Genomic DNA, 20,915 nt, shown 5'->3' on the forward strand with positions numbered 1-20,915 from the left:
GGAGCTGCCAGTCCTAGCCTAGAGTTGGTAGGGTAGTGTGAGGAAGGCGGGACGCAGGGCGGAGCTGCTGCAGGGGCGGGGCCTGCAGGCAGGCGCCGGGGGTTGGGGCGGGAACCCCTAGTCCCCTCCAGACCCCGCCTGCTCGGGCGCCGGCCGCGGCGTGGCCATGAAGCTGAAGCTGAAGAACGTGTTTCTCGCCTACTTCCTGGTGTCGATCGCCGGCCTCCTCTACGCGCTGGTACAGCTCGGTGAGCGGGGCGGGGCGGGGGTGCGGCGGGCCGGCCGAGGGCGCCCGCCGCCGTGCATCCCGCCCTGGGGATGAATCCCCGGCAAACACCATTCATCCCGCTCGGCCCTCCGGACAGCTCTGCGGCTGCAGGGGCACTCCCCTCTATAGAACGCACCGCGGCTGGCCGCAGCACCTCGGATGTAATCCAGATTCCTTCCCAGAGCCTGCAAGGCCCCGCATGATCCTGCTGCCGTGCGCCTCTCCAACCCCATTTCCCATCCCTCTCCCTCGCTCTGTTCCAGCCTGACTAGCTTGCTGACAGTTTCTCGAAAACCCCACGCTCATTGCTCTCTCAAGTGCTTAACTTGTTCCGTCTGCGTGGGGTGCTTTTTTTCCAGCTCTTCCCTAGCTGCCTCTTACTCATCCTTCAGGTCTTAGCTCAAATGTCACCTCCTCAGAGAGGCCTTCCCTGAACACCGTAGCTAAAGTTACCGTTCTTATTCCATTCCCTTTTATTCTCTATCCTGATTATTTTCTTCATGGCCTCATCACAGTTTGTAATAATTTTATTAATTTGTTTCTTTTTTTTTCTTTTCTTTTTTTTTTTTGAGACGGAGTTTTGCTTTTGTTACCCAGGCAGGAGTGCAATGGCGCGATCTTGGCTCACCGCAACCTCCGCCTCCTGGGTTCAAGCAATTCTCCTGCCTCAGCCTCCTGAGTAGCTGGGACTACAGGCACGCGCCACCATGCTCAGCTAATTTTTTGTATTTTTAGTAGAGACGGGGTTTCACCATGTTGACCAGGAGGGTCTCGATCTCTTGACCTCGTGATCCACCCGCCTCGGCCTCCCAAAGTGCTGGGATTACAGGCGTGAGCCACCGCTCCCGGCGCTAATTTGTTTCTTGGCTTAGTGTTTGCTTCCTCCACTAAACTGAAAGCTCCTTGAGGGGAGGGACTGTGTCTGTCTTGTTGTTCCCTGCTGTATACCCAGCACCTAAGGCAGTGCCTCCTAGGAAGACTATTCAATAAATATTTATCCTACAATGGAATAAATGAATTTAACAATGAGTCTTTGGTCACACAGCCAAGGGAATGGATTGAACCCTGCCCCTTATGCAAGGATTTAGGGACAGTACCACTGCATTATCCTCAGGTATTTGAAAGACTGTCCTAAAGGGGGTTCTGTTGTGTAATGGTTAGCACCTTGGACCTGAAAAACTGTCCTGATAAGGACATCAGCTTATTTGTTATGAGTCCAGGAGGCAAAATTAGGGCCAGCGGGTAGAAATGATGGAATCAGTTCAATATCCAACATAAAATTGTAACAATGGAATTTATTAAAGATGGAGAGGGTCGGCCGGGCACGGTGGCTCACGCCTGTAATCCCAGCACTTTGAGAGGCTGAGGCAGGCGGATCACAAGGTCAAGAGATCGAGACCATCCTGGCCAACATGGTGAAATCCCGTCTCTTCTAAAAATACAAAAATTAGCTGGGCGTGGTGGCATGCACCTGTAGTCCCAGCTACTCAGGAGGCTGAGGCAGGAGAATTACTTGAACCTGGGAGGCGGAGGTCGCAGTGAGCCAAGATCGTGCCACTGCACTCCAACCTGGCGCCTGGCAACAGAGCAAGACTCTGTCTCAAAAAAAAGATGGAGAGGGTCTGCTGCTTGAGGCAGTGAGGTCCCTACACCAGAGGTATAGAAAAGGGCTACTAGGGAAGTAATAAGGGGATTCTGCATTGACTAGGAATTAATGAGAAGATCATGGCCCTTTGGGATGCTGAACATTCTGTGGTTCTCTGCCTCCACCCTCTCCCCACTGATGCTTTCTGGGACCAGGCCAGCCATGTGACTGCCTTCCTCCCCTTCGGGCAGCAGCGGAGCAGCTTCGGCAGAAGGATCTGAGGATTTCCCAGCTGCAAGCAGAGCTCCGAAGGCCACCCCCTGCCCCTGCCCAGCCCCCTGAACCCGAGGCCCTGCCTACTATCTATGTTGTTACCCCCACCTACGCCAGGTATGGGCTCTGGTGCATCCAAGAGGTCTGCGTTATCTAAGAAGTTGGAGTTGATGATGAGGAGTTTGGGGAGGCACTGGGCTGGGAGATGTTTCTCAAACTATAGCATGCCAAAGACAGGAAAAATGAACCATATCTATACTCAAAGATTTGTGGGAAAATAGTTCGTTTTCAGGCCGGGCACAGTAGCTCACTTATATAATCCCAGCACTTTGGGAGGCCAAGGCGGGTGGATCACCTGAGGTCAGGAGTTCGAGACCAGCCTGGCCAACATGGCAAAACCCTGTCTCTACTAATAATATAAAATCAGCTGGGCATGGTGGTGCATGCCTGTGATCCCAGCTACTTGGGAGGCTGAGGCAGGAGAATTGCTTGAACTCGTGAGGCAGAGGTTGCAGTGAGCCAAGTTTGCACCATCACACTCCAGTTTTTTTGAAATTCTGTCTCAAAAAAACAAGAAAAAGAAAAAAAGTTCTTTTTCTAGAAGGAAAATACAAAATTCCTGCCAAATTATAAAATAGAACAATCAATTTCAAAGAAATTTTGAGCTTGGCAGCGAATTAACTCTCTTTCCTTAGGGACCCTTTGTTGAGAAAGTTAAAAACCCCTGGTTAAAGTTGAAAGTGCTTGGCGGAGCGCAGTGGCTCACACCTATAATTCCAGCACTTTGGGAGCCCAAGGCTGGTGGAATGCCTGAGCTCAGGAGTTTGAGACCAGCCTAGGCAACATGGTGAAACTCTGTCTCTACCAAAAAAAAAAAAAAAAAAATTTTTTAAATACAAAAATTAGCTGAATGTAGTGGTGCATGCCTGTAATGCCAGCTACTCTGGAGGCTGAGGCGAGAAGATTGCTTGAGGCTGGGAGGCAGAGGTTGCAGTGAGTGGAGATCACACAGCTTGGGCGAGAGAGAGAGAGAGAGAGAGAGAGAGCCCCATCTCAAAAAAAAAAAAAAAGCTGAATCTGCTTTTACTCCATTAGACCAAAAAAAAAAAAAAAACGCTGAAAGCGTTTGGCCTGATAGTCATACTAGGGTCCAGAAATAGTTTTACCAGGTGTTACTTACAGTGTGTTTACTCTTTTTTTTTCCTTTTTGAGTCGGAGTCTCGCTTTATCACCCAGACTGGAGTGCAGTTGTGCAATCTCGGCTCACTGCAACCTCTGCCTCCTGAGTTCAAGTGATTTTTCTGCCTCAATCTCCCAAGCAGCTGGGACTACGGGCGCATGCCACCACACCCAGCTAATTTTCGTATTTTTAGTAGAGATGGGGTTTCACCATATTGGCCAAGCTGGTCTCGAACTCTTGACCTCGTGATCTGCCTACCTTGGCGTCCCAAAGTGCTGGGATTACAGGTGTGAGCCACCGCACCTGGCCAGTTTTGTTCACTCTCCACCAGACACTGTGTTTAATGATTTACATTTGTTTTTGTTTTGAATCAAAACGTAATTGGTTTTACTGACAAAACCAATTGGGGAATGTGGTTTTGGATCTGTAGCCATAGGGGTGTTAACACATCTGGGAATCAGATAGCCGTCCCATTCAGGCACAGGCAGCTCTAGACCCCACCTGTGACATGCACACATACACGTAAACACCACCAGCCTTGAGGCAGGCAGGTAGATCTGAAGGATAAAGAAGCACAGAAGAGGCCAAACCCCACGTTCCACATTCCTGGTTTGTTCTTTCCATACACCCTGGCCCCGCCCCAAGAGGGAGTCTTGCTCTGTTGCCCAGGCTGGAGTGCAGTGGCGCAATCTCAGCTCACTGCAACCTCCACCTCCCAGGTTCAAGTGATTCGTCTGCCTCAGCCTCCTGAGTAGCTGGGATTACAGGTGTGTACCACCATACCAGGCTAATTTTTTAATTATTAGTAGAGACAGGGTTTCACCATATTGGCCAGGCTGGTCTTGAACTCCTAACCTTGTGATCCGCCCACCTTGGCCTCCCAAAGTGCTAGGATTACAGGTGTGAGCCACTGCGCCCAGCCTCCTGGTTTGCTAAGTTCTGGAGAGGAATGAACCTAGGGGTCCCCTAAAATAAATCCTTCTCTCTGGAAACCCAGTGCAGAAGGAAAAGAACCTGTTCTACTGGTATTTTAGAAAGTCATTATCTTATTAAATCTTTAGTTTTTTTTTTTGAGATGGAGTCTCGGACTGTCGCCCAGGTTGGAGTGCAATGGCAAGATCTTGGCTCACTGCAACCTCTGCCTCCCGAGTTCACGTGATTCTCCTGCCTCAGCTCCTGAGTAGCTGGGATTACAGGCGCATACCACCACACCCAGCTAACTTTTTTTTTGTATTTTTAGTAGAGACAGGGTTTCACTATGTTGGCCAGGCTGGTCTGGAATTCCTGACCTCAGATGATTCCCACCTCGCCTCCCAAAGTGCTGGGATTACAGGCGTGAGCCACTTCACCCAGCCTTTTTTTCTTTTTGAGACAGAGCTTCACTCTGTTGCCTAGGCAGGAATACAGTGGTATGATCTCTGCTGACTACAACCTCCGCCTCCCAGGTTCAAATGATTCTCCTGTCGCAACCTTCTGAGTAGATGTGACTACAGGTGCTTGCCACCATGCCCAGCTAATTTTTGTATTTTTAGTAGAGATGGGGTTTCACCATGTTGACTAGGCTGGTCTCAAACTCCTGACTTCAGGTGATCCGCCTGCCTCACTCCCAAAGTGCTGGGATTACAGGTGTGAGCCACCTTGCCTGGCTCTTAATCTTTAAAACAACATTGTTATAAAGTATTGTTATTCCCATTTTACAGTTGAAGAAACTGAGGCTCAGGGAGATTGATCCATTTTCCCAAGTTGTCTCACCTAGTAAGTTACAAAACTGGATTTCAGAACTAGATCTACCTGATTCCAAAGGCTGTGCCTATTTTTTTTTCTTTTGAGAAAGAGTTTTGCTTTTGTCGCCCAGGCTGGAGTGCAGTGGTATGATGTTGACTCACTGCAACCTCTGCCTCCGGGGTTCAATCAAGCAATTCTCCTGCCTCAACCTCCCAAGTAGTGGGATTATAGGCATCTGCCACCACACCCGACTAATTTTTTGTATTTTTGTAGAGGTGGGGTTTCGCCACGTTGTGCAGGCTGGTCTTGAAACCGTGACCTCAGGTGATTCACCTGCCTCGGCCTCCCAAAGTGCTGGGATTACAGGTGTGAGCCATCGCACCTGGCCCTGTGCCCTTAATTTATGGTCTCCCATAGCCAGAGCTCTGGGGTTGAGGTGAGGGATGGACATAAACTGGAAGAACAGGGCAGGTGAGTGTTAGCATGAAGTTGACAGGCAAGAAAGAGGGAGTTTAGGCATTGGTTGGGACAGACCACGGTTGATACAGGCGGTGGCCCAGGTGAAGCTGTCTGCCCTAGCTGGAGTGGGCAAATGGTGCCTACCCTTTTCTCTCGCACTGCATCTCTCCCCTGCAGGCTGGTACAGAAGGCAGAGCTGGTACGGCTATCCCAGACACTGAGCCTGGTGCCCCGGCTACATTGGCTGCTGGTGGAGGACGCTGAGGGTCCCACCCCACTGGTCTCAGGGCTGCTGGCTGCCTCTGGCCTTCTCTTCACACACCTGGTGGTCCTCACACCCAAAGCCCAGCGACTTCGGGAGGGCGAGCCTGGCTGGGTTCATCCCCGTGGTGTAGAGCAGCGGAACAAGGCCCTGGACTGGCTCCGGGGCAGAGGGGGAGCTGTGGGTGGGGAGAAGGACCCACCACCACCAGGGACCCAGGGAGTTGTGTACTTTGCTGATGATGACAACACCTACAGCCGGGAACTGTTTGAGGAGGTGAGCACGAGGATGGGGATGGGCAAGAGGCCAGATGTGGCCAGCTTCATTCATTACCTTGGTTAGCAGTGTTGCCGTTGGCTGCTGGGTGAGAGGCTGGAAGCAGTGGGCAGAGTGAGCCAGGTGGCTCCTGCTGCTGCTCCCTTCCCCGGACCACTCCTCTGTTTCTTCTCTCCAACCTCCGATAGATGCGCTGGACCCGTGGTGTCTCAGTGTGGCCTGTGGGGCTGGTGGGCGGCCTGCGATTTGAGGGCCCTCAGGTCCAGGATGGCCGGGTTGTGGGCTTCCACACAGCGTGGGAGCCCAACAGGCCCTTCCCTGTGGATATGGCTGGATTTGCTGTGGCCTTGCCCTTGCTGTTGGCTAAACCCAATGCCCAGTTTGATTCCACCGCTCCCCGGGGCCACCTGGAGAGCAGTATTCTGAGCCACCTTGTGGATCCCAAGGACCTGGAGCCACGGGCTGCCAACTGCACTCGGGTAAGGGAATGGAGGCGGGCACAGAAACCTGGCTCTGGGACGGACAGGTTTTGGGGAGGTGCAGTGAGACCCTGGGAATGGGTGGTTTAACCAGGAGGGACTTTCCAGATCTCTGATCAGCCTTGCTGACTCTACTGAAGGGGAAGCTGGGAACCAGGGAGGGAAAGTGGTCTGCTGCCACTCCGTCCCTGAGTCCTGGGAACCCACGTGGCACAGAGAGAATGAAGGAATAAGGCCCCATTTTAGACACACTAAGTCTTCCTCCACCCTGCCCTTTACACTTTGAATATGTGGAGAGGGTTAGAGAATCCATTCCAGGCTGAGGGCCCCAGAGGCCTCGCTGCCGCTGGGCCTGGCTCTCACTGCTTCCCTCCTGGCACAGGTACTGGTGTGGCATACACGGACAGAGAAGCCCAAGATGAAGCAGGAGGAGCAGCTGCAGCGGCAGGGCCGGGGCTCAGACCCAGCAGTTGAGGTGTGATGGCCCCACCCCAACTCCCACCTCTTTTCATGCACAGACCTCATGGGACTGGGTCCCAGGCCTGCCCAGGATGTGGCTTTCCAAATCCTGACCCTTCAGAGCCAGAAGTGGCCCCTCTGCCCCTCCAGGCCCACGGCATGGCCCTGCTGCTTTGCCCCTCCCCCGTCCTGCCATGTGGCACTGCCCACAGGCTGGGGACAAGCAGCCCTTGTATTGAGCCAGGTCAACCCTGTCTAGGGTGGAGTAGAAGGACAGACGGACTCAAGAGGGAGGGCAGCTGAGTAACTGGGTAGCTTATTGGGGCTGGGCATGCACTGGGGGGCTGGAGGAGCTGGGCTGGACCCTCCCCACCTGAGCATGCTGATCCCTTCCTACCTCCAGAATAAAGAATCTCAACCTGGAGGGCCTCTTGTTTTCCTTTCCTTCTTACATCGGGTTGTCGCTTTCTGATCCTTACAGATGTGGGCTCCTGTTCTGCACAGGTCGAGCCAGGGTCCAAACTTTGGAGTCCTGGCTGCTCCATCAGACAGAAATCAGTTCTCCCAGGCCCTCATCCCCTTGAAAGAAAAAGCAGTTGCTTCCATCCAAAAACTTTATTGAGTTTGTACCAGAATCCATTTCCAGGCCTTCCCATGTCACTTTCCCATCACTCTGTTCTTGGTGGTTGTTCCCTGGTGGTTCTGGCTACAAGGGCGAGGCCCTAGGATATCTGGTTTTCTTTCTTACCCCAGTCCAGCTCACTGACTATCGTTAACCCTTCTAATTCCAGGATTCCCCTCCCCAACCTGGAGCCTTGGTAAGGAGTTGTGAGGTTTCCAGACTTGTCCATCCCTCCCTCTTCCCCATCCCAAGCTCCAGGCCCCTAGGCCTCAGATAGATCCTCCTTGGGAGGTGCCTCTCCTGGTGGGGCCTCCTCAGGTGCTGGCCTGCGAGCAACCCATCCCTGTAGCCATGCCATTTTCAGCATCTCTTTCAGCCCACTGGGAAAGAGATAGCCCTGGGTCTCTCCTTCCCCATCAATGACCCCTCCAAGCCCCTCCAGTGCTGTTTGCAGGTACCGCAGGCCGAGGATCACCAAAGCCTGTGGGGGAAGCAAGGGGAAAGAGTCAGAGAGAGTCAGCGTTTTCCAGGAGGCCCAGCGTTGGAGGCAGGGAGGAGTCCCAGGTGGGAGGAGGCCTCAGATGCTTTGCTGACTCACCTGCAGTAGGAAGGTGACAGCCAGCATGCTACCCAGTGTGCCTGCCAAATCCTGCAAGTGCTCCAGCAGCACCTCATGGCATCCTTGGGCCCAGAGGTTTTGGTTGGGTTGTCGGGGATCAAACAGGGGGTGGGCGTAGGAGTCTGAAAGACGGTTTTGCAGGCAAGGCCGGGGTGAGTGGGGGTTGCAGCAGGAGAAAGGGACTCCATCAGTCAGGTATAGGCCTTCCACATTGCTCTGAATCCGGCTGCAAACAGAGGGACAGAGGGTTTAGGATGTCTGGAGATAGAGGCCTGGGGGAGGAGGTGAGGGACACAGGTGTTTGAGAAGGGAAAAAGGATGGTAAAACATTTACTGACTGCTGGCTTATGTGCCAGCCAAGCATAATTCACTTTATCTTCACAACGACTCTATCAGATAGGTACTATTATCTCCATTTTACAGGTGAAGGAATGGGCCCAGGGTGGTTTGGTAACATGCCTGGGTTTCACAGCTAATACGTAGCAGAGCTGTAACCCGCCTTACTGCTACTGTGCTCTACTTATTGCCTCTCTGGGCCAGGTGAGGTTTCAAGGCAGCAGGAGGGAGCCTGGCTAAGGAGGAGGAGGAGGAGGAAGGGAGAAGCAAATCACTCACTCAACCACGTCCTGGTCACTGGGGTCCAAGTAACGGCTGCTGACCCACTGGACCCCAAACCAATCCTTGTAGCCGTGGCGCCCGCAGCAGTGGTACCTCAGCTGTAGCTCATCCACCAGCTTTTTGTCCTCACAGTGCCCAGGCACCTCTGTGTCCCTGTAGTGAGCCAAGGCAGTCCCCAGGCCCTCCTCCAGCGCCTCATCCAGACTCCCAGGCAAAGCCAGGGCTAGGCCAAGGGCGAGGACCAGGAGCCCCCCACCACCAGCTGTGCCAGCCACCAGCAGTGGGCCCAGGACCCCTCTCCAAGGAGGGTATAGAGCTGCATTCAGACTTGCCCGGCTGGCTCCTGCACCCACTAGTCCTGTGCCCAGAGCCACCGCACCCGCTGCCAGGGCAGCCTGGGGCAGGGCAGGGAACTGACAGGAGGGAGCCAGGAAGGTGCTAAGGTGCCGCAGCTGGACCAGGAGGTGCCCGCTACAGAGGAGGATGAGGCCACTGGCCAGTGCCAGTAGCCAGGAGAGGAGCCAGAGCCCTTGTGCCAGGCGGATGCGGGGCTGCAGGGGCAGCACCAGGGGCAACACCGGCGCCATCTCCCATCTCTGCCCAAGGAAGTGCAGGGCTGTCGGGGATGGAAGCTGGCTGGGGCAGGATGCTGAGTCAGCCTGGCCCGGCTTGAGCTGAGCTAATGCCACCCTGACCCCAATACCCTGAGCATCCTCCCAGCCTCAGCCTTAATAACTCGCGGCCCTGTCTGCCCCAATACAGGATGCCTCGGCCTTGCCCCTTAGGAGAAGCTCCGCCCCTAGGCCGAGGGCCCGTTTTGTGACCCCGCCCCTGCCCCTCGCGGAAGTGGTGGAGCTGGTCCGCTCAGCCCTGAGGGGCTCGGGGCTGGGGGGCGGAGACCTCGGGGCAGGCGCTTCCTCACGCGTCCCCTGGGAATCCGGGGGCGGGGATCCGGGAAGGGCCTGGAGCCGGAGGCCGCGAGCAGTCCGGGGGGGTCAGCCGGCTGGCCCCGCCCCCGTACTGAGCGGTGAAGCCCGGACAGGGAGGGGTTACTAAGCGGCCCGGCCCCCCCCTCGGGCCCGCCCCCCCTCCCGCGCTTCCTGGCGGCTCCGCGTCCGGCGCCTGTTTGTGCTGCGGCGCTGTGGCCCCGGACGGCCCCGCCACCCCACCCCCGGGAGCCGAGAGCGGCCCCGGGAGAGTCCGAGGGCCCGGGGGGTCCGGAGACTGTGGCCCCGGGCCCACAGCGCCCTCTCCAGGCTCCTTCCCCGCGCCCGACAGCGCCCCCGCGGGGTGGTGGTACGGCGCCCTTCGCGCGCGCCCCGGGGTGCTTCCCCTTCCCCTCTCCCCGGCCGTGGCCCCCGCGGCTTAGACGCCTCCTCCGCCGCCGCCGCTCGGAGCAACCCGGGGGCCGGATGGACGGGGCCGCGGGGCCCGGTGAGTACGGGGCGGGGCGGGCGGCGTGCCCCTTCCCGGAGCGCCCGGCCCGTCGGGCTCTGCCAGAGCTGGACGGCTGTCTGGAGGCGTCCCCGCGTGCTCCTCTGCCCAGGGGCTCCGAGCATCCTTCACAGTTCCTCCGGTCGCCCTCCCTAGTTACTCGGGTCTTGCTGTCACTTCGGGCTTCTCCAGCGTCATTCTACCCCCCACGTAACTCCAGACCCCTCGATGTTTCTCTGCTCCCTACGTTACTCCGGGCCTCTTCTCCTGGTATTTCAGGTCTTTTTCCTTCTAACCCCCACTGTTCCCTGAGACCTTCACTGTGACTCTGCTCACCACCCAAACCCCTCTCCTGTCACCCTGTATCTGTTTTCCTGTACCCTGGGTCCCCAGTATGACTCCATTCCCGTGCCCCGTCCTCTCTCCCGGAGTCCCCCCGCTCAGTTACTCCTGTTTCGCTGGAGACCTGAGCTTGCTGTGGGCGCGTGGGGAGGGAGGGAGGGCTGCCGTCCCTCCCCTCACCAGTGCGGTGCCTCTCTCTGTGGCTCCCACGTTCCTCGGCAGTACTCCATATCCCCCCCACCCCGCCCCATACTCCATGGTACTCCCAGTCTTTGCGGAGGCTGAGACGGCAGCAGGAAGGGAGCTTTGCCAGCTTTCTCGCCTGCCCTGCCAGAAGGAGGCCCTTGATCCTCTACCACCGTCTCCTCCCGTCTGGACGAGCATCCAAAGCTGGGGCTGCTTGAAAGAGCGGTCCTGCTGGACATATGGAACGTTGTGGGGGGACAGAATCCCCTCTATGCTTTCCTCAGGTGATGGGTACATTCTGAGTACTTCTTGCCCTTTTCCCAGGTGAGGGCTCTGCTCGGGAGGCCCTGCAGTCTCTGAGCCGGCGGCTTCGGGTGCAGGAGCAGGAGATGGAGCTGGTTAAGGCAGCCCTGGCAGAAGCCCTTCGCCTGCTGCGGCTGCAGGTGCCCCCCTCCTCCCTGCAGGAATCTGGCACACCAGCTCCTCCAGGGGACAGGTATGCATGTCAGCACACCCCCTTTTTCCTCCTCCCTGGGGCCTCTGGGGCTTCAGTTTAATTCACCATCTCTCCGGCAGTCTTGCAGCACCCCCAGGACTGCCACCCACGTGCACCCCCTCCTTGGTGAGCCGAGGCACCCAGACGGAGACAGAGGTGGAGCTCAAGTCATCCCCTGGACCCCCTGGCCTGAGCAATGGACCCTCAGCCCCTCAGGGAGCTAGCGAAGAGCCCAGTGGGACCCAATCTGAAGGAGGGGGCAGCAGCAGCAGTGGTGCTGGCTCCCCCGGCCCCCCGGGGATCCTCAGGCCCTTGCAGCCCCCACAGCATGCTGACACGTAGGTGTCCTGTGGCCTCGTGGTGGAAGCTGGGAGAGGTGGTGGGATTTCAGAGTGCAATTGGAGGGAATGACCTTCACTGTACCCCCACCAGGCCCCGAAGAAATTCTTCCTCCTCCTCATCCCCCTCAGAGCGGCCTCGGCAGAAGCTCTCCAGGAAGGCAATTTCCTCTGCCAACCTGTTAGTGCGGACCGGGAGCACAGAGAGGTGTGTGAGGCCTCCCTTCAACCCACCCCGCCCCAGGGGCAGGCTCTTGACTTTCCACATCCCTCACCTCACATCCCTGGGTGGGGTGGGGGGACCTCATTGCCCAACAGGAAGAAAGAAACAAGTACTCCTGGGGCGCCTGCTGGGTACTGGGCACTGTGCGAAACCCTCGACCTCCTCCATTCCAGTCAGTCCCTACAACATCCTTGGGGGGGAGGTGGTCTCATGCTGTCCATTGCACAGGTGAGGAAGCAGGCTCAGAGAGGGTAAGTCATTTGCCTGGGGTCACACAACTAGAGTCAGGATTTGAACCTAACTTTTCCTGACTCCAGTTCCCCTACCCTTTCCACTACATCACAGCACACCTTCCGCGATCCCAAGAGGCTTTTCTAGAAGCTCCCATGACTTTCATGGATGGCTGTCCCTAGAGCTTCAGCCCTCTTTCCGCTGGATCTACCAAGTACCAATCTATTAATACTTACTTCTAGAGGGCAAGGGGACGTCCTGCTGGCCGAACGTAGTTGCCTCAGAGTTTGTATGGGCTCTAGGACACTCGAATGTGCATTCTAGCCCTGTCCTTGGCCTGTGCTTTATTCTCTGAAAAGATAGTATCACCTTACTGTTATCTAATCACAGGGATCTCTGGAGAGATGTGGACTTTCTTGCTTACCTCCCGCATTCCTGAGAGGCGGGGCTGGTGTACATTCTGGACTCCCTTTGGTCCCATTTTACAGATGGGGAGAGGAAAGGGTCAATAGTGAGGCCTGGTGGTGTGTACCTATAATCCAGCTGCTGGGGCGGCTGAGGCAGGAGAATTGCTTGAACCCAGGAGGTGGAGGTTGCAGTGAGCAAGATTGCGCCATTGCTCTCCAGCCTGGGCGACAGAATAAGACCGAGGCCTGGTAGTCTGGAGGAGAGAAAGGGCTCTGGCACCCTGCACTGCCTCTTCCAAGTTTTGTGGCCTTGTGCTGTGCGCTCAGCCCCTTCAGCCTCAATCTTCTCATCTCTTAAATGGAACTAAAGTCTCCGTCTGTTCTAGGGCCCTGATGCTCATGAAGCAAACTACAGGCTTGCAGAGGTGACTGTGGTTTCTGCAGTGACCTCCTTTCTTGTGTCCTGCCTGTCCCCCTCTTAGGTCTTGGGACCTGACCCCAATCCCTGTGCTTTCTCTCTTCCCAATAGCCGTGGGGGAAAAGACCCTCTCTCCAGCCCCGGGGGCCCTGGATCTCGGAGGAGCAATTATAATTTGGGTATGTACAGAGGGACAAAGAGAAAAACTTGGATGGCAGGGTTAGGATTTGGGCTGTAGCCCCAGGAGCTATTTTGGGCTGTGAGGTGTGGTGGGTAGAGTTCTGCTCTGTCTTTCCTGGAAGGGGGGCTGTGGGTGGTAGTTGACACCACCCCTTTTCTCTGTAGAAGGCATCTCAGTGAAGATGTTCCTTCGAGGTCGCCCCATTACCATGTACATCCCATCTGGCATCCGCAGCCTTGAGGAGCTGCCCAGCGGTCCACCGCCAGAGACCCTCAGCCTTGACTGGGTGTATCCTGCCCCATCCAGTCCCATAGGAACCACCTTTCCCACCTTGGGACCCCTCTTCCCTTTACAGTTTTCTCCTGGGTCTATGGGGACAAGCAGCCTTCTAAATCCTCTCCTGCCATTATTCTTCCCCAGGCACTGCCAGCCAGAAGCTCTGTCTTTTTCCCCCCTTCCTCCTCCTGCCCTTGATCTAACCCTTTCCTTGACTGTGATCTCCACCCTAGTTATGGGTACAGGGGTCGTGACTCCCGCTCTAATCTGTTTGTGCTGCGCTCTGGGGAGGTGGTCTACTTTATCGCCTGTGTGGTGGTGCTGTATCGGCCTGGAGGAGGCCCAGGGGGTCCTGGAGGTGGTGGCCAGAGACATTACCGGGGGCACACAGACTGCGTTAGATGGTGAGGAGCCTGGGGATGGTGGGCTTGGCAGGAAGAGGGTCTGGGAGGGTGGAGGAGCAGGAGGGAAGAGTTGCCTTGCTGGTCTGCAAGCTTGGAGAAAGTGTCTTGGATGGTCTGGAGAGACCCTTTCCCTAGAGTGTCTCCCCCCGCCTTAGCCTTGCTGTTCACCCTGATGGTATTCGGGTAGCCTCGGGACAGACAGCTGGAGTGGATAAGGACGGAAAGGTAAGGCCAAAGCTGAGGAGCAGGCAGACACGCGGTAATTGCAGCCCAGCTTTTCTTTACGCCCGTGACTCTTCCTCCTCCACCAGCCCCTGCAGCCTGTGGTTCACATCTGGGACTCGGAGACGCTGCTGAAACTGCAGGAGATTGGACTGGGGGCCTTCGAGCGGGGTGTTGGGGCTCTGGCCTTTTCAGCTGCGGTGAGCTGGCCCCGAAGCCTCTAGACCCCCATTCTTGCCTAGGAACCCCACTCTTGCACGTCACCAGGAAGCCTTGGAAGTTCTGGCCTTCCTGAACCCCACCCAGCTGGTTCTCTTGGGAAAGGGACATGTGTCAAGTCCTCCTGCCCTCTCCATCTGTGATGGTACCTCCTAACCTAATGACCATGAACCCCTGGACCTCCAGGGCTCACTCTGCCCCTCCCATGTGTCACCTTTCTTAAGGATCAGGGTGCCTTTCTTTGTGTGGTGGATGATTCCAATGAGCACATGCTGTCGGTGTGGGACTGCAGCCGGGGAATGAAGCTGGCTGAGATCAAGGTGAGGAGTTCACGTGCCTTGGAGGGGCTCTGAGGTTGGGGGTGGGAGTGGTGGAGTACAGAAAGCTCCAGACTCACCCATACATTTCCTTCCTTTTTGGCTGGGTCACGTGAGACAAATCTTCTAGCTTCTCTGAGCCTTAGTTTCTTCATTTGTGATATGGGTTCTGACCTCATGAAGGATAATGTATTAGGTATTAGGGTGATTAATTATGATTGACAGGGAATAGTGCTCTTAGGGGACCAGGCTCTTGAAAGAAGGGTTGTCCTGGGGTTTCTGGACTTCTGCCAGCCAGCTGTCATGATGATACAATTGAGGAGAGTCAAATAGAAGAAAAGTACTCAGGGCTTGGGGTGGCTGAATCTAGTGTCTTCCCTTCAGAGTACAAATGACTCAGTCCTGGCCGTTGGCTTCAACCCTCGTGACAGCAGCTGCATCGTCACCAGTGGGAAATCTCACGTCCATTTCTGGAACTGGAGTGGTGGAATAGGGGTTCCTGGGAACGGGACCCTTACACGGAAACAGGGAGTCTTTGGGGTGAGGCATGGATCAGTAGAAGATGATGGGGAGGGCAGAGTGGAAGAGGAAGTACCGGGCTGAGAACTGTAGACCCTAAGGTTCCCTAACCCCCACCTGCCCTGTGACCTTTTTTTTTTTAAGATGGGGTTTCACCATGATGGCCAGGCTGGTCTTGAACTCCTGACTGCAGGTGATCCACCCACCTTGGCCTCCCAAAGTGCTAGGATTACAGGTGTGAGCCACCGTGCCCAGCTGGCCTTTTTTTTTTTTTTTTTTTTGAGATAGAATCTTGCTCTTGTTGCCCAGGCTGGAGTGCAATGGCGGGATCTTGGCTGCCTGCAACCTCTACCTCCCGGGTTCAAGCAATTATCTTGCCTCAGCTTCTCGAGTAGCTGGGATTACAGATGCATGCCACCATGCCTGGCTAATTTTTGTATTTTTAGTAGAGACAGGGTTTCATCATGTTGGCCAGGCTGGTCTCGAACTCCTGATCTCGTGATCCCCCCACCTTGGCCTCCCAAAGTTCTGGGATTACAGGTGTGATTCACCACACCTGGCTTTTTTTTTTTTTGAGACAGTGTCTTGCTCTATTGCCCAGGCTGGAGTGCAGTGACACAATCTCAATCTTGGCTCACTGCAACCTCTGTCTCCTGGGTTCAGGCAATTATTCTTCTGCCTCAGCCTCCCAAGTAGCTGGGATTACAGGCACCTACCAGCACGCCCAGCTAAATTTTGTATTTTCAGTAGAGACGGGATTTCACCATGTCTCATGTCTGGCCTCAGGTGACCTGACTGCCCTGGCTTCCCAAAGTGCTGGGATTACAGGCATGAGCCATTGCACCTGGCCTGCCCTGTGACTTTTAATCTTTGCCTTCCCCTTTGACCTCTGCTCTCTGCTCTCCCCTCACCCTAGAAATACAAGAAACCCAAATTTATCCCTTGCTTTGTGTTCCTTCCGGATGGAGACATTCTCACTGGGGACTCAGAGGGGAACATTCTCACCTGGGGGCGGAGCCCTTCAGATTCCAAGACCCCAGGCAGGGGTGGGGCCAAAGGTATGTGGCTGGGGGTAGCATCTGGGAAGTCTAGTATTCCAGAGGGTCTGTTGGAACAGAGGAGAGGGTTTTCCATTCCCCTCTTTTTTTTTTTTTTTTTTTGGAGACAGAGCCTTACACTGTTGCTTAGGCTGGGGTGCAGTCGCACGATCTCAGTTCACCACAACCTCTGCCTCCCAGGTTCAAGCGATCCTCTCTCCTCAGCCTCCCAAGTAGCCAGGAGTACAGGCACACACCACCACGCCCGGCTAATTTTTGTATTTTTAGTAGAGATGGGGTTTTAGCATGTTGGCCAGGCTGGCCTTGAACTTGAATCCAGGCAGAGCCCTTCAGATTCCAAGACCCCAGGCTGGTCTCGAACTCCCAACCTCAGGCTGCCTCGGCCTCCCAAAGTGCTGGGATTACAGGCGTGAGCCGCTGTGCCCGGCGAGGTTTCCCATCTTTTCACCTTGAGAGTTGATAGTTCTCTGTGGGGGCCGGTCTAGAAGGGTGTGGGCAGCACAGCAAAGGAGAAAGGGCTGGAGCTTTGGGCTTGCCAGATCTCAGGCTCAAATTCCAGTTTTGCCATTAGTTGTCTGGGCTTTAGGAAGTTACCTCACTTCTTTGAGTCTCAGTCGTCCTGTTTGTAAAATGGGGAGAATAACAGATCTGTTGGCAATATGAGGATGAGAGATAGTAGTGAGTGCATTCCTTGGCTGGGAGTTCTTACTCTATTGTGCCAGCCAAAGCTGGCCCTGTTTCTCACTCCCCTCTACCCCAAAAACATGACCTACTTGGGGCTTTGCCAACAGAGACCTATGGGATTGTGGCCCAGGCTCACGCTCATGAAGGCTCCATCTTCGCCTTGTGTCTTCGGCGGGACGGGACAGTGCTGAGTGGTGGCGGGCGGGACCGCCGGCTGGTACAATGGGGGCCTGGGTTGGTGGCCCTCCAGGAAGCTGAGGTGAGGGCTGGGCTGGGGTCAAGGGAGCGAGGGGTAAGAGCAATGGTCAGTGGGCTCTTGACATCCTGCCATCACTGCAGATTCCTGAACACTTTGGGGCCGTGCGAGCCATTGCTGAAGGGCCTGGCTCTGAGCTGCTGGTGGGAACCACGAAGAATGCGTTGCTGAGGGGAGATCTGGCCCAGGGCTTCTCCCCTGTAATCCAGGTTGGGGGTTAAGGGCTCAGGTAAGGAGGGGGCAAAGGGGTGTGAGAGAGGGGCAGGAGTGACAGTCATGCTCTGCTGCAGGGCCACACTGATGAGCTCTGGGGGCTCTGCACACACCCCTCCCAGAACCGCTTCCTCACCTGCGGCCATGACCGGCAGCTCTGCCTGTGGGATGGGGAGAGCCACGCGCTGGCCTGGAGCATCGACCTCAAGGTAGAGCCCTATGTCCCTGGATCCCCCATACCACCCCTACCAGGACTCCCGTGGCCGCCACTCTTTCCCTAGCACCTTCCTCCTGCCTTCCAGAGGCAGCTAGTTTGTACTGGTAGGGCTGCACTGGCTACTCAAATATTAATTCTTCTGTACTGATTGGTAAAAGCTGATGCTTCTAATACCGCCTCACTCCCCGCCACCCCCGGAACCCCTCAGACTTTCTCTTGGTCCAGCATCTAAATGGTTAATCTCCAGCACAGCTGTTGGTCTCAGTTCTGCGGTTGAATATTTTGGTATCACTGCCTGTTTAGGTTCAGTGACACCCAGGCATCCCTTTCCTCTCTTCCCATCTTCTCCTTGGGAGTAAGCGGCTTTGAAGTTATCAGGAGGACAAGGGGTCCATTCTGGTTCCCTCACTAGAAAGGCATCTTCTTAAATTCGCCTTCTCCCCTCTCCCAGGAGACTGGTCTCTGTGCTGACTTCCACCCGAGTGGGGCAGTTGTGGCTGTAGGACTGAACACAGGGAGGTGAGAGGGAGCCAGGACTCCCAGAAGGGAAAGCAGGGAGGTCTGGGAAGGGTTCCTGGTACTGGGGGAGTTGGAAAGAGTGACCACCTCTGCCCAGGAGCCAACTGTGCCTTGGCACTTCTCCGTGCCTCTCCCTGCAGCCCCTGCCGCCCGGGCTCCCCTCCTCCCTGATGGTAATCGTTTCTCCCCCTCCCCCAACCACTGTCTCCTCCAAGCCTGGGAGTGGAGGAGGCGGCAGCCCAGGATAGAGAAGCTGTGGGAATGGGAGGGGCATAGGGGAGACAAACACTGGGGAGTGACAGGCTTACAGCCTGCACAGGGCCTTTGTAGTCGGCCCCTGGTCTGTAGTTTCTGATTCCTTTTTAGATGGCATTAGAAGCCCCTCAGTCTTTATCTGCACTTAGCTCCTTCTCATGTCTCAGCATAAGAATGCAGTGGTGGCAGAGCGCGATGGCTCATGCATGTAATCCTAGCACTTTGGGAGCAGAGGTGGGCGGATCACTTGAAGTCAGGAGTTCAAGACCAGCCTGGCTAACGTGGTGAAACCTCATCTCTACTAAAAATAAAAATAAAAAATTAGTTGGGCATGGTAGTGCACACCTGTAATTCCAGCTACTCAGGAGGCTGACATGAGAATGACTTGAACCCAGGAGGTGGAGGTTGCAGTGAGATCTTGCTACCACACTCCAGCCTGAGTGATAGAGTGAGAGACTCTGTCTCAAAAAAAAAAAAAAAAGAAAAGAAAGAGAGAAAACTAAAAAAAAAGAATGCAGTTGTGACCTGTCTTCTACATCAGTCTTATCAGTCTTTCTGTGTGTATCTCTGAGTTTCTTTGATTTGCCACCCCCAAGCCTGCCCAGGGTGGCCTCCCTGGGGGTCTCCCCACATCCTGCCTTTTCGCCTTCCTATCTGCCTCTACTTCCCTCCCTTCCAGGTGGTTGGTTTTGGACACAGAGACCAGAGAAATTGTGTCTGATGTCATCGATGGCAATGAGCAGCTCTCAGTGGTCCGATACAGCCCAGGTGGGAGCCACCCCTACCCTGGACTCACAGGGGTCCCTGCCCCTTCCCTTTCTGAGTGACTGTATTTGCAGATGGGTTGTACCTGGCCATTGGTTCCCATGACAACGTGATCTACATCTATAGTGTTTCCAGTGATGGTGCCAAATCCAGCCGCTTTGGCCGCTGTATGGTGAGGAAGTTGGGGTGTATGGTGGGCATGATAACAGCTGGGAAACTCACAGGGTTCTGATGCATCAAGGGGGCTCTGGGGTGGGAAATGGATGGGACACTTTAAAACTCTTGACCTTTGCTCCTAGGGTCACTCCAGCTTCATCACTCATCTTGACTGGTCCAAGGATGGGAATTTCATCATGTCCAATTCTGGGGACTATGAGATTCTTTACTGTGAGTGGCAGTGAAGCAGGACGTGGGAAGAGGGTAATTGGAGTGGGTTTTATTTGTAGGGGGCTCTTGTAGATGTTGTCAGATAAGGAAGTGGAGGTGGGGTTGATGTGGAGTTGGAATTGTACATAGGAGAAATTTTGTGATTTTGAACCAACTAGTTTCACGCCATGTCTTGTTGACTTGAGGTAGTTGAAAAATGCTCCAAGAAAAGTTTGGGAAAAGTTTCCCAGGGCAAGTGTGGAGGACTTATCTATGGAGGAGGAACTCACGGAAGCTGTTAGAACTTGAGCTAGAGCTCAGTACTGACGCACACAGGGTGGGTTGAACAGTGGGAGGGGGAGATGCTACTACGGTGACCAGATCACCTGCCATCGCCGGGTCTCATGCCAGTCTTTCCAATCTGGCTTTCCCCGGCATCTTCCTGACTGAGGGCAGGGTGAGAGCTGAGCTGGGCCGGCTCCTTCTCCCCAGGGGACGTGGCTGGAGGCTGCAAGCAGCTGAAGAATCGCTATGAGAGTCGAGACCGGGAGTGGGCTACGTACACCTGTGTGCTGGGCTTTCACGTCTACGGTGAGCAGGGGCGTGGAACCCTGCTGGAGGGGTGGGGGACAAGGTGGAGCCCAGTTTGGGCTCGGAACGCTGGGCCTGTGTCGTTGGGTGGGAGTCCAGAAACCTGAAGATCCAGCCCAGGAGGCCCCCACGGCCCTCGGGACCCGGAAGGCTTGCCTGGAACGCGGCAGTGGGTGGCCGTGGCTGCCGGAGCGCCTGAAATAGTGCAGCTCTGGGCTGTGGGTGGCAGTGGGGAGGAGGTCGGGCTGAGGCCGGCCGCTGTGCTAGGCGTGTGGCCGGACGGCTCCGATGGGACCGACATCAACTCCCTGTGCCGCTCCCACAACGAGCGTGTGGTGGCGGTGGCCGACGACTTCTGCAAAGTGCATCTCTTCCAGTACCCATGCGCTCGTGCCAAGGTGAGGCCGCGGGGGCCTCCGGGCGGGGTGGGGCGGGACAGGACGGGTGGGCCCGAGGGCTCCGCCGCCACCGCAACTCCCTTCCCTCCTGCCCAGGCGCCGAGCCGCATGTACGGGGGCCACGGCAGCCACGTGACCAGCGTCCGGTTCACGCACGACGACTCGCACCTCATCTCGCTGGGCGGCAAGGACGCCAGCATCTTCCAGTGGCGAGTGCTGGGCGCCGGGGGCGCGGGGCCAGCGCCCGCCACGCCCTCTCGAACCCCCTCCCTGTCCCCCGCCTCCTCCCTCGACGTTTGATCGCTGCCTGGCGGACCAACTGGCTGGAGGCGTGGACCCGACCCGCCCTGCCCCGCCTTAGTCCCCATAGACCAGGAGCCGACTCCTCGACTGACTTCGAGACATTCCCGATCGCGCATTTGCCTGGAGGGCGCGAACGGCGCCTCTGCACACACTGTTTAGACCCGCTGGCTGAGCTGGGCAGCCCCAGCCCCGGCCTTGACTCCCGCTGCCTGCTGAGGGGCAATAAACCAGAACCAAAGTCGCCTCCCGGTG

General features: G+C 55.9%; 3 protein-coding genes across 6 annotated transcripts; 2 read left to right on the forward strand and 1 right to left on the reverse strand.

Moving 5' to 3' along the window:
* Positions 1-118: 118 nt before the first annotated feature.
* B3GAT3 (beta-1,3-glucuronyltransferase 3) lies at positions 119-7,390 on the forward strand. Of its 3 annotated transcripts, XM_012454422.2 has the most exons (6): positions 139-248; positions 2,069-2,243; positions 5,668-6,028; positions 6,217-6,507; position 6,806; positions 6,890-7,390. In XM_012454422.2, exons 1-6 carry the CDS (start codon positions 167-169, stop codon positions 6,979-6,981), a joined length of 1,002 nt encoding a protein of 333 aa, XP_012309845.1. In that variant the 5' UTR covers positions 139-166; the 3' UTR covers positions 6,982-7,390. The 3 variants fall into 3 exon arrangements, with proteins under 3 accessions (XP_012309844.1, XP_012309843.1, XP_012309845.1); XM_012454421.3 differs by lacking the exon at position 6,806 and having other exon boundaries at positions 119-248; positions 2,105-2,243; XM_012454420.2 differs by lacking the exon at position 6,806 and having other exon boundaries at positions 120-248.
* Positions 7,391-7,566: 176 nt separating this feature from the next.
* ROM1 (retinal outer segment membrane protein 1) lies at positions 7,567-9,601 on the reverse strand. Its single transcript, XM_012454419.2, has 3 exons — positions 8,823-9,601; positions 8,187-8,433; positions 7,567-8,069 (listed from the first exon to the last, which is right to left on the reverse strand). The coding sequence occupies exons 1-3, from the start codon at positions 9,410-9,412 to the stop codon at positions 7,851-7,853; spliced, it is 1,056 nt and encodes a 351-aa protein (XP_012309842.1). The 5' UTR covers positions 9,413-9,601; the 3' UTR covers positions 7,567-7,850.
* Positions 9,602-9,920: 319 nt separating this feature from the next.
* On the forward strand, positions 9,921-20,906 carry EML3 (EMAP like 3). Of its 2 annotated transcripts, XM_012454415.2 has the most exons (22): positions 9,921-10,259; positions 11,112-11,283; positions 11,364-11,621; positions 11,716-11,829; positions 13,012-13,079; positions 13,246-13,369; positions 13,591-13,761; positions 13,917-13,986; positions 14,073-14,183; positions 14,427-14,522; positions 14,904-15,059; positions 15,955-16,096; positions 16,888-17,039; positions 17,120-17,245; positions 17,327-17,458; positions 17,918-17,985; positions 18,920-19,008; positions 19,080-19,177; positions 19,305-19,392; positions 19,864-19,962; positions 20,230-20,360; positions 20,457-20,906. In XM_012454415.2, exons 1-22 carry the CDS (start codon positions 10,238-10,240, stop codon positions 20,658-20,660), a joined length of 2,691 nt encoding a protein of 896 aa, XP_012309838.2. In that variant the 5' UTR covers positions 9,921-10,237; the 3' UTR covers positions 20,661-20,906. The 2 variants fall into 2 exon arrangements, with proteins under 2 accessions (XP_012309838.2, XP_012309840.2); XM_012454417.3 differs by lacking the exons at positions 9,921-10,259; positions 20,230-20,360; positions 20,457-20,906 and having other exon boundaries at positions 10,337-11,283; positions 19,305-19,425; positions 19,864-19,948.
* Positions 20,907-20,915: the final 9 nt, after the last annotated feature.

The sequence above is a fragment of the Aotus nancymaae genome, unplaced genomic scaffold (genome assembly GCF_030222135.1).
Source record: "Aotus nancymaae isolate 86718 unplaced genomic scaffold, 86718_ANA_hifiasm-v0.15.2.pri h1tg000059l, whole genome shotgun sequence".
Classification (NCBI taxonomy): domain Eukaryota; kingdom Metazoa; phylum Chordata; class Mammalia; order Primates; family Aotidae; genus Aotus; species Aotus nancymaae.

Bases quoted from the DNA above. Each gene is read 5' to 3' on its own strand.
- B3GAT3 (XM_012454420.2), top strand. From the start codon at position 167: ATGAAGCTGAAGCTGAAGAACGTGTTTCTCGCCTACTTCCTGGTGTCG. The intron at 2,244-5,667 runs GTATGGGCTCTG...TCTCCCCTGCAG, and splicing joins GTTACCCCCACCTACGCCAG to GCTGGTACAGAAGGCAGAGC. The intron at 6,508-6,889 runs GTAAGGGAATGG...CTCCTGGCACAG, and splicing joins GGGCTGCCAACTGCACTCGG to GTACTGGTGTGGCATACACG.
- ROM1 (XM_012454419.2), bottom strand. From the start codon at position 9,412: ATGGCGCCGGTGTTGCCCCTGGTGCTGCCCCTGCAGCCCCGCATCCGC. The intron at 8,434-8,822 runs GTGAGTGATTTG...CTCTGTTTGCAG, and splicing joins AGTGACCAGGACGTGGTTGA to CCGGATTCAGAGCAATGTGG. The intron at 8,070-8,186 runs GTGAGTCAGCAA...CTTCCCCCACAG, and splicing joins CTGTCACCTTCCTACTGCAG to GCTTTGGTGATCCTCGGCCT.
- EML3 (XM_012454415.2), top strand. From the start codon at position 10,238: ATGGACGGGGCCGCGGGGCCCG. The intron at 10,260-11,111 runs GTGAGTACGGGG...CCCTTTTCCCAG, and splicing joins GGACGGGGCCGCGGGGCCCG to GTGAGGGCTCTGCTCGGGAG. The intron at 17,246-17,326 runs GTTGGGGGTTAA...GCTCTGCTGCAG, and splicing joins GCTTCTCCCCTGTAATCCAG to GGCCACACTGATGAGCTCTG.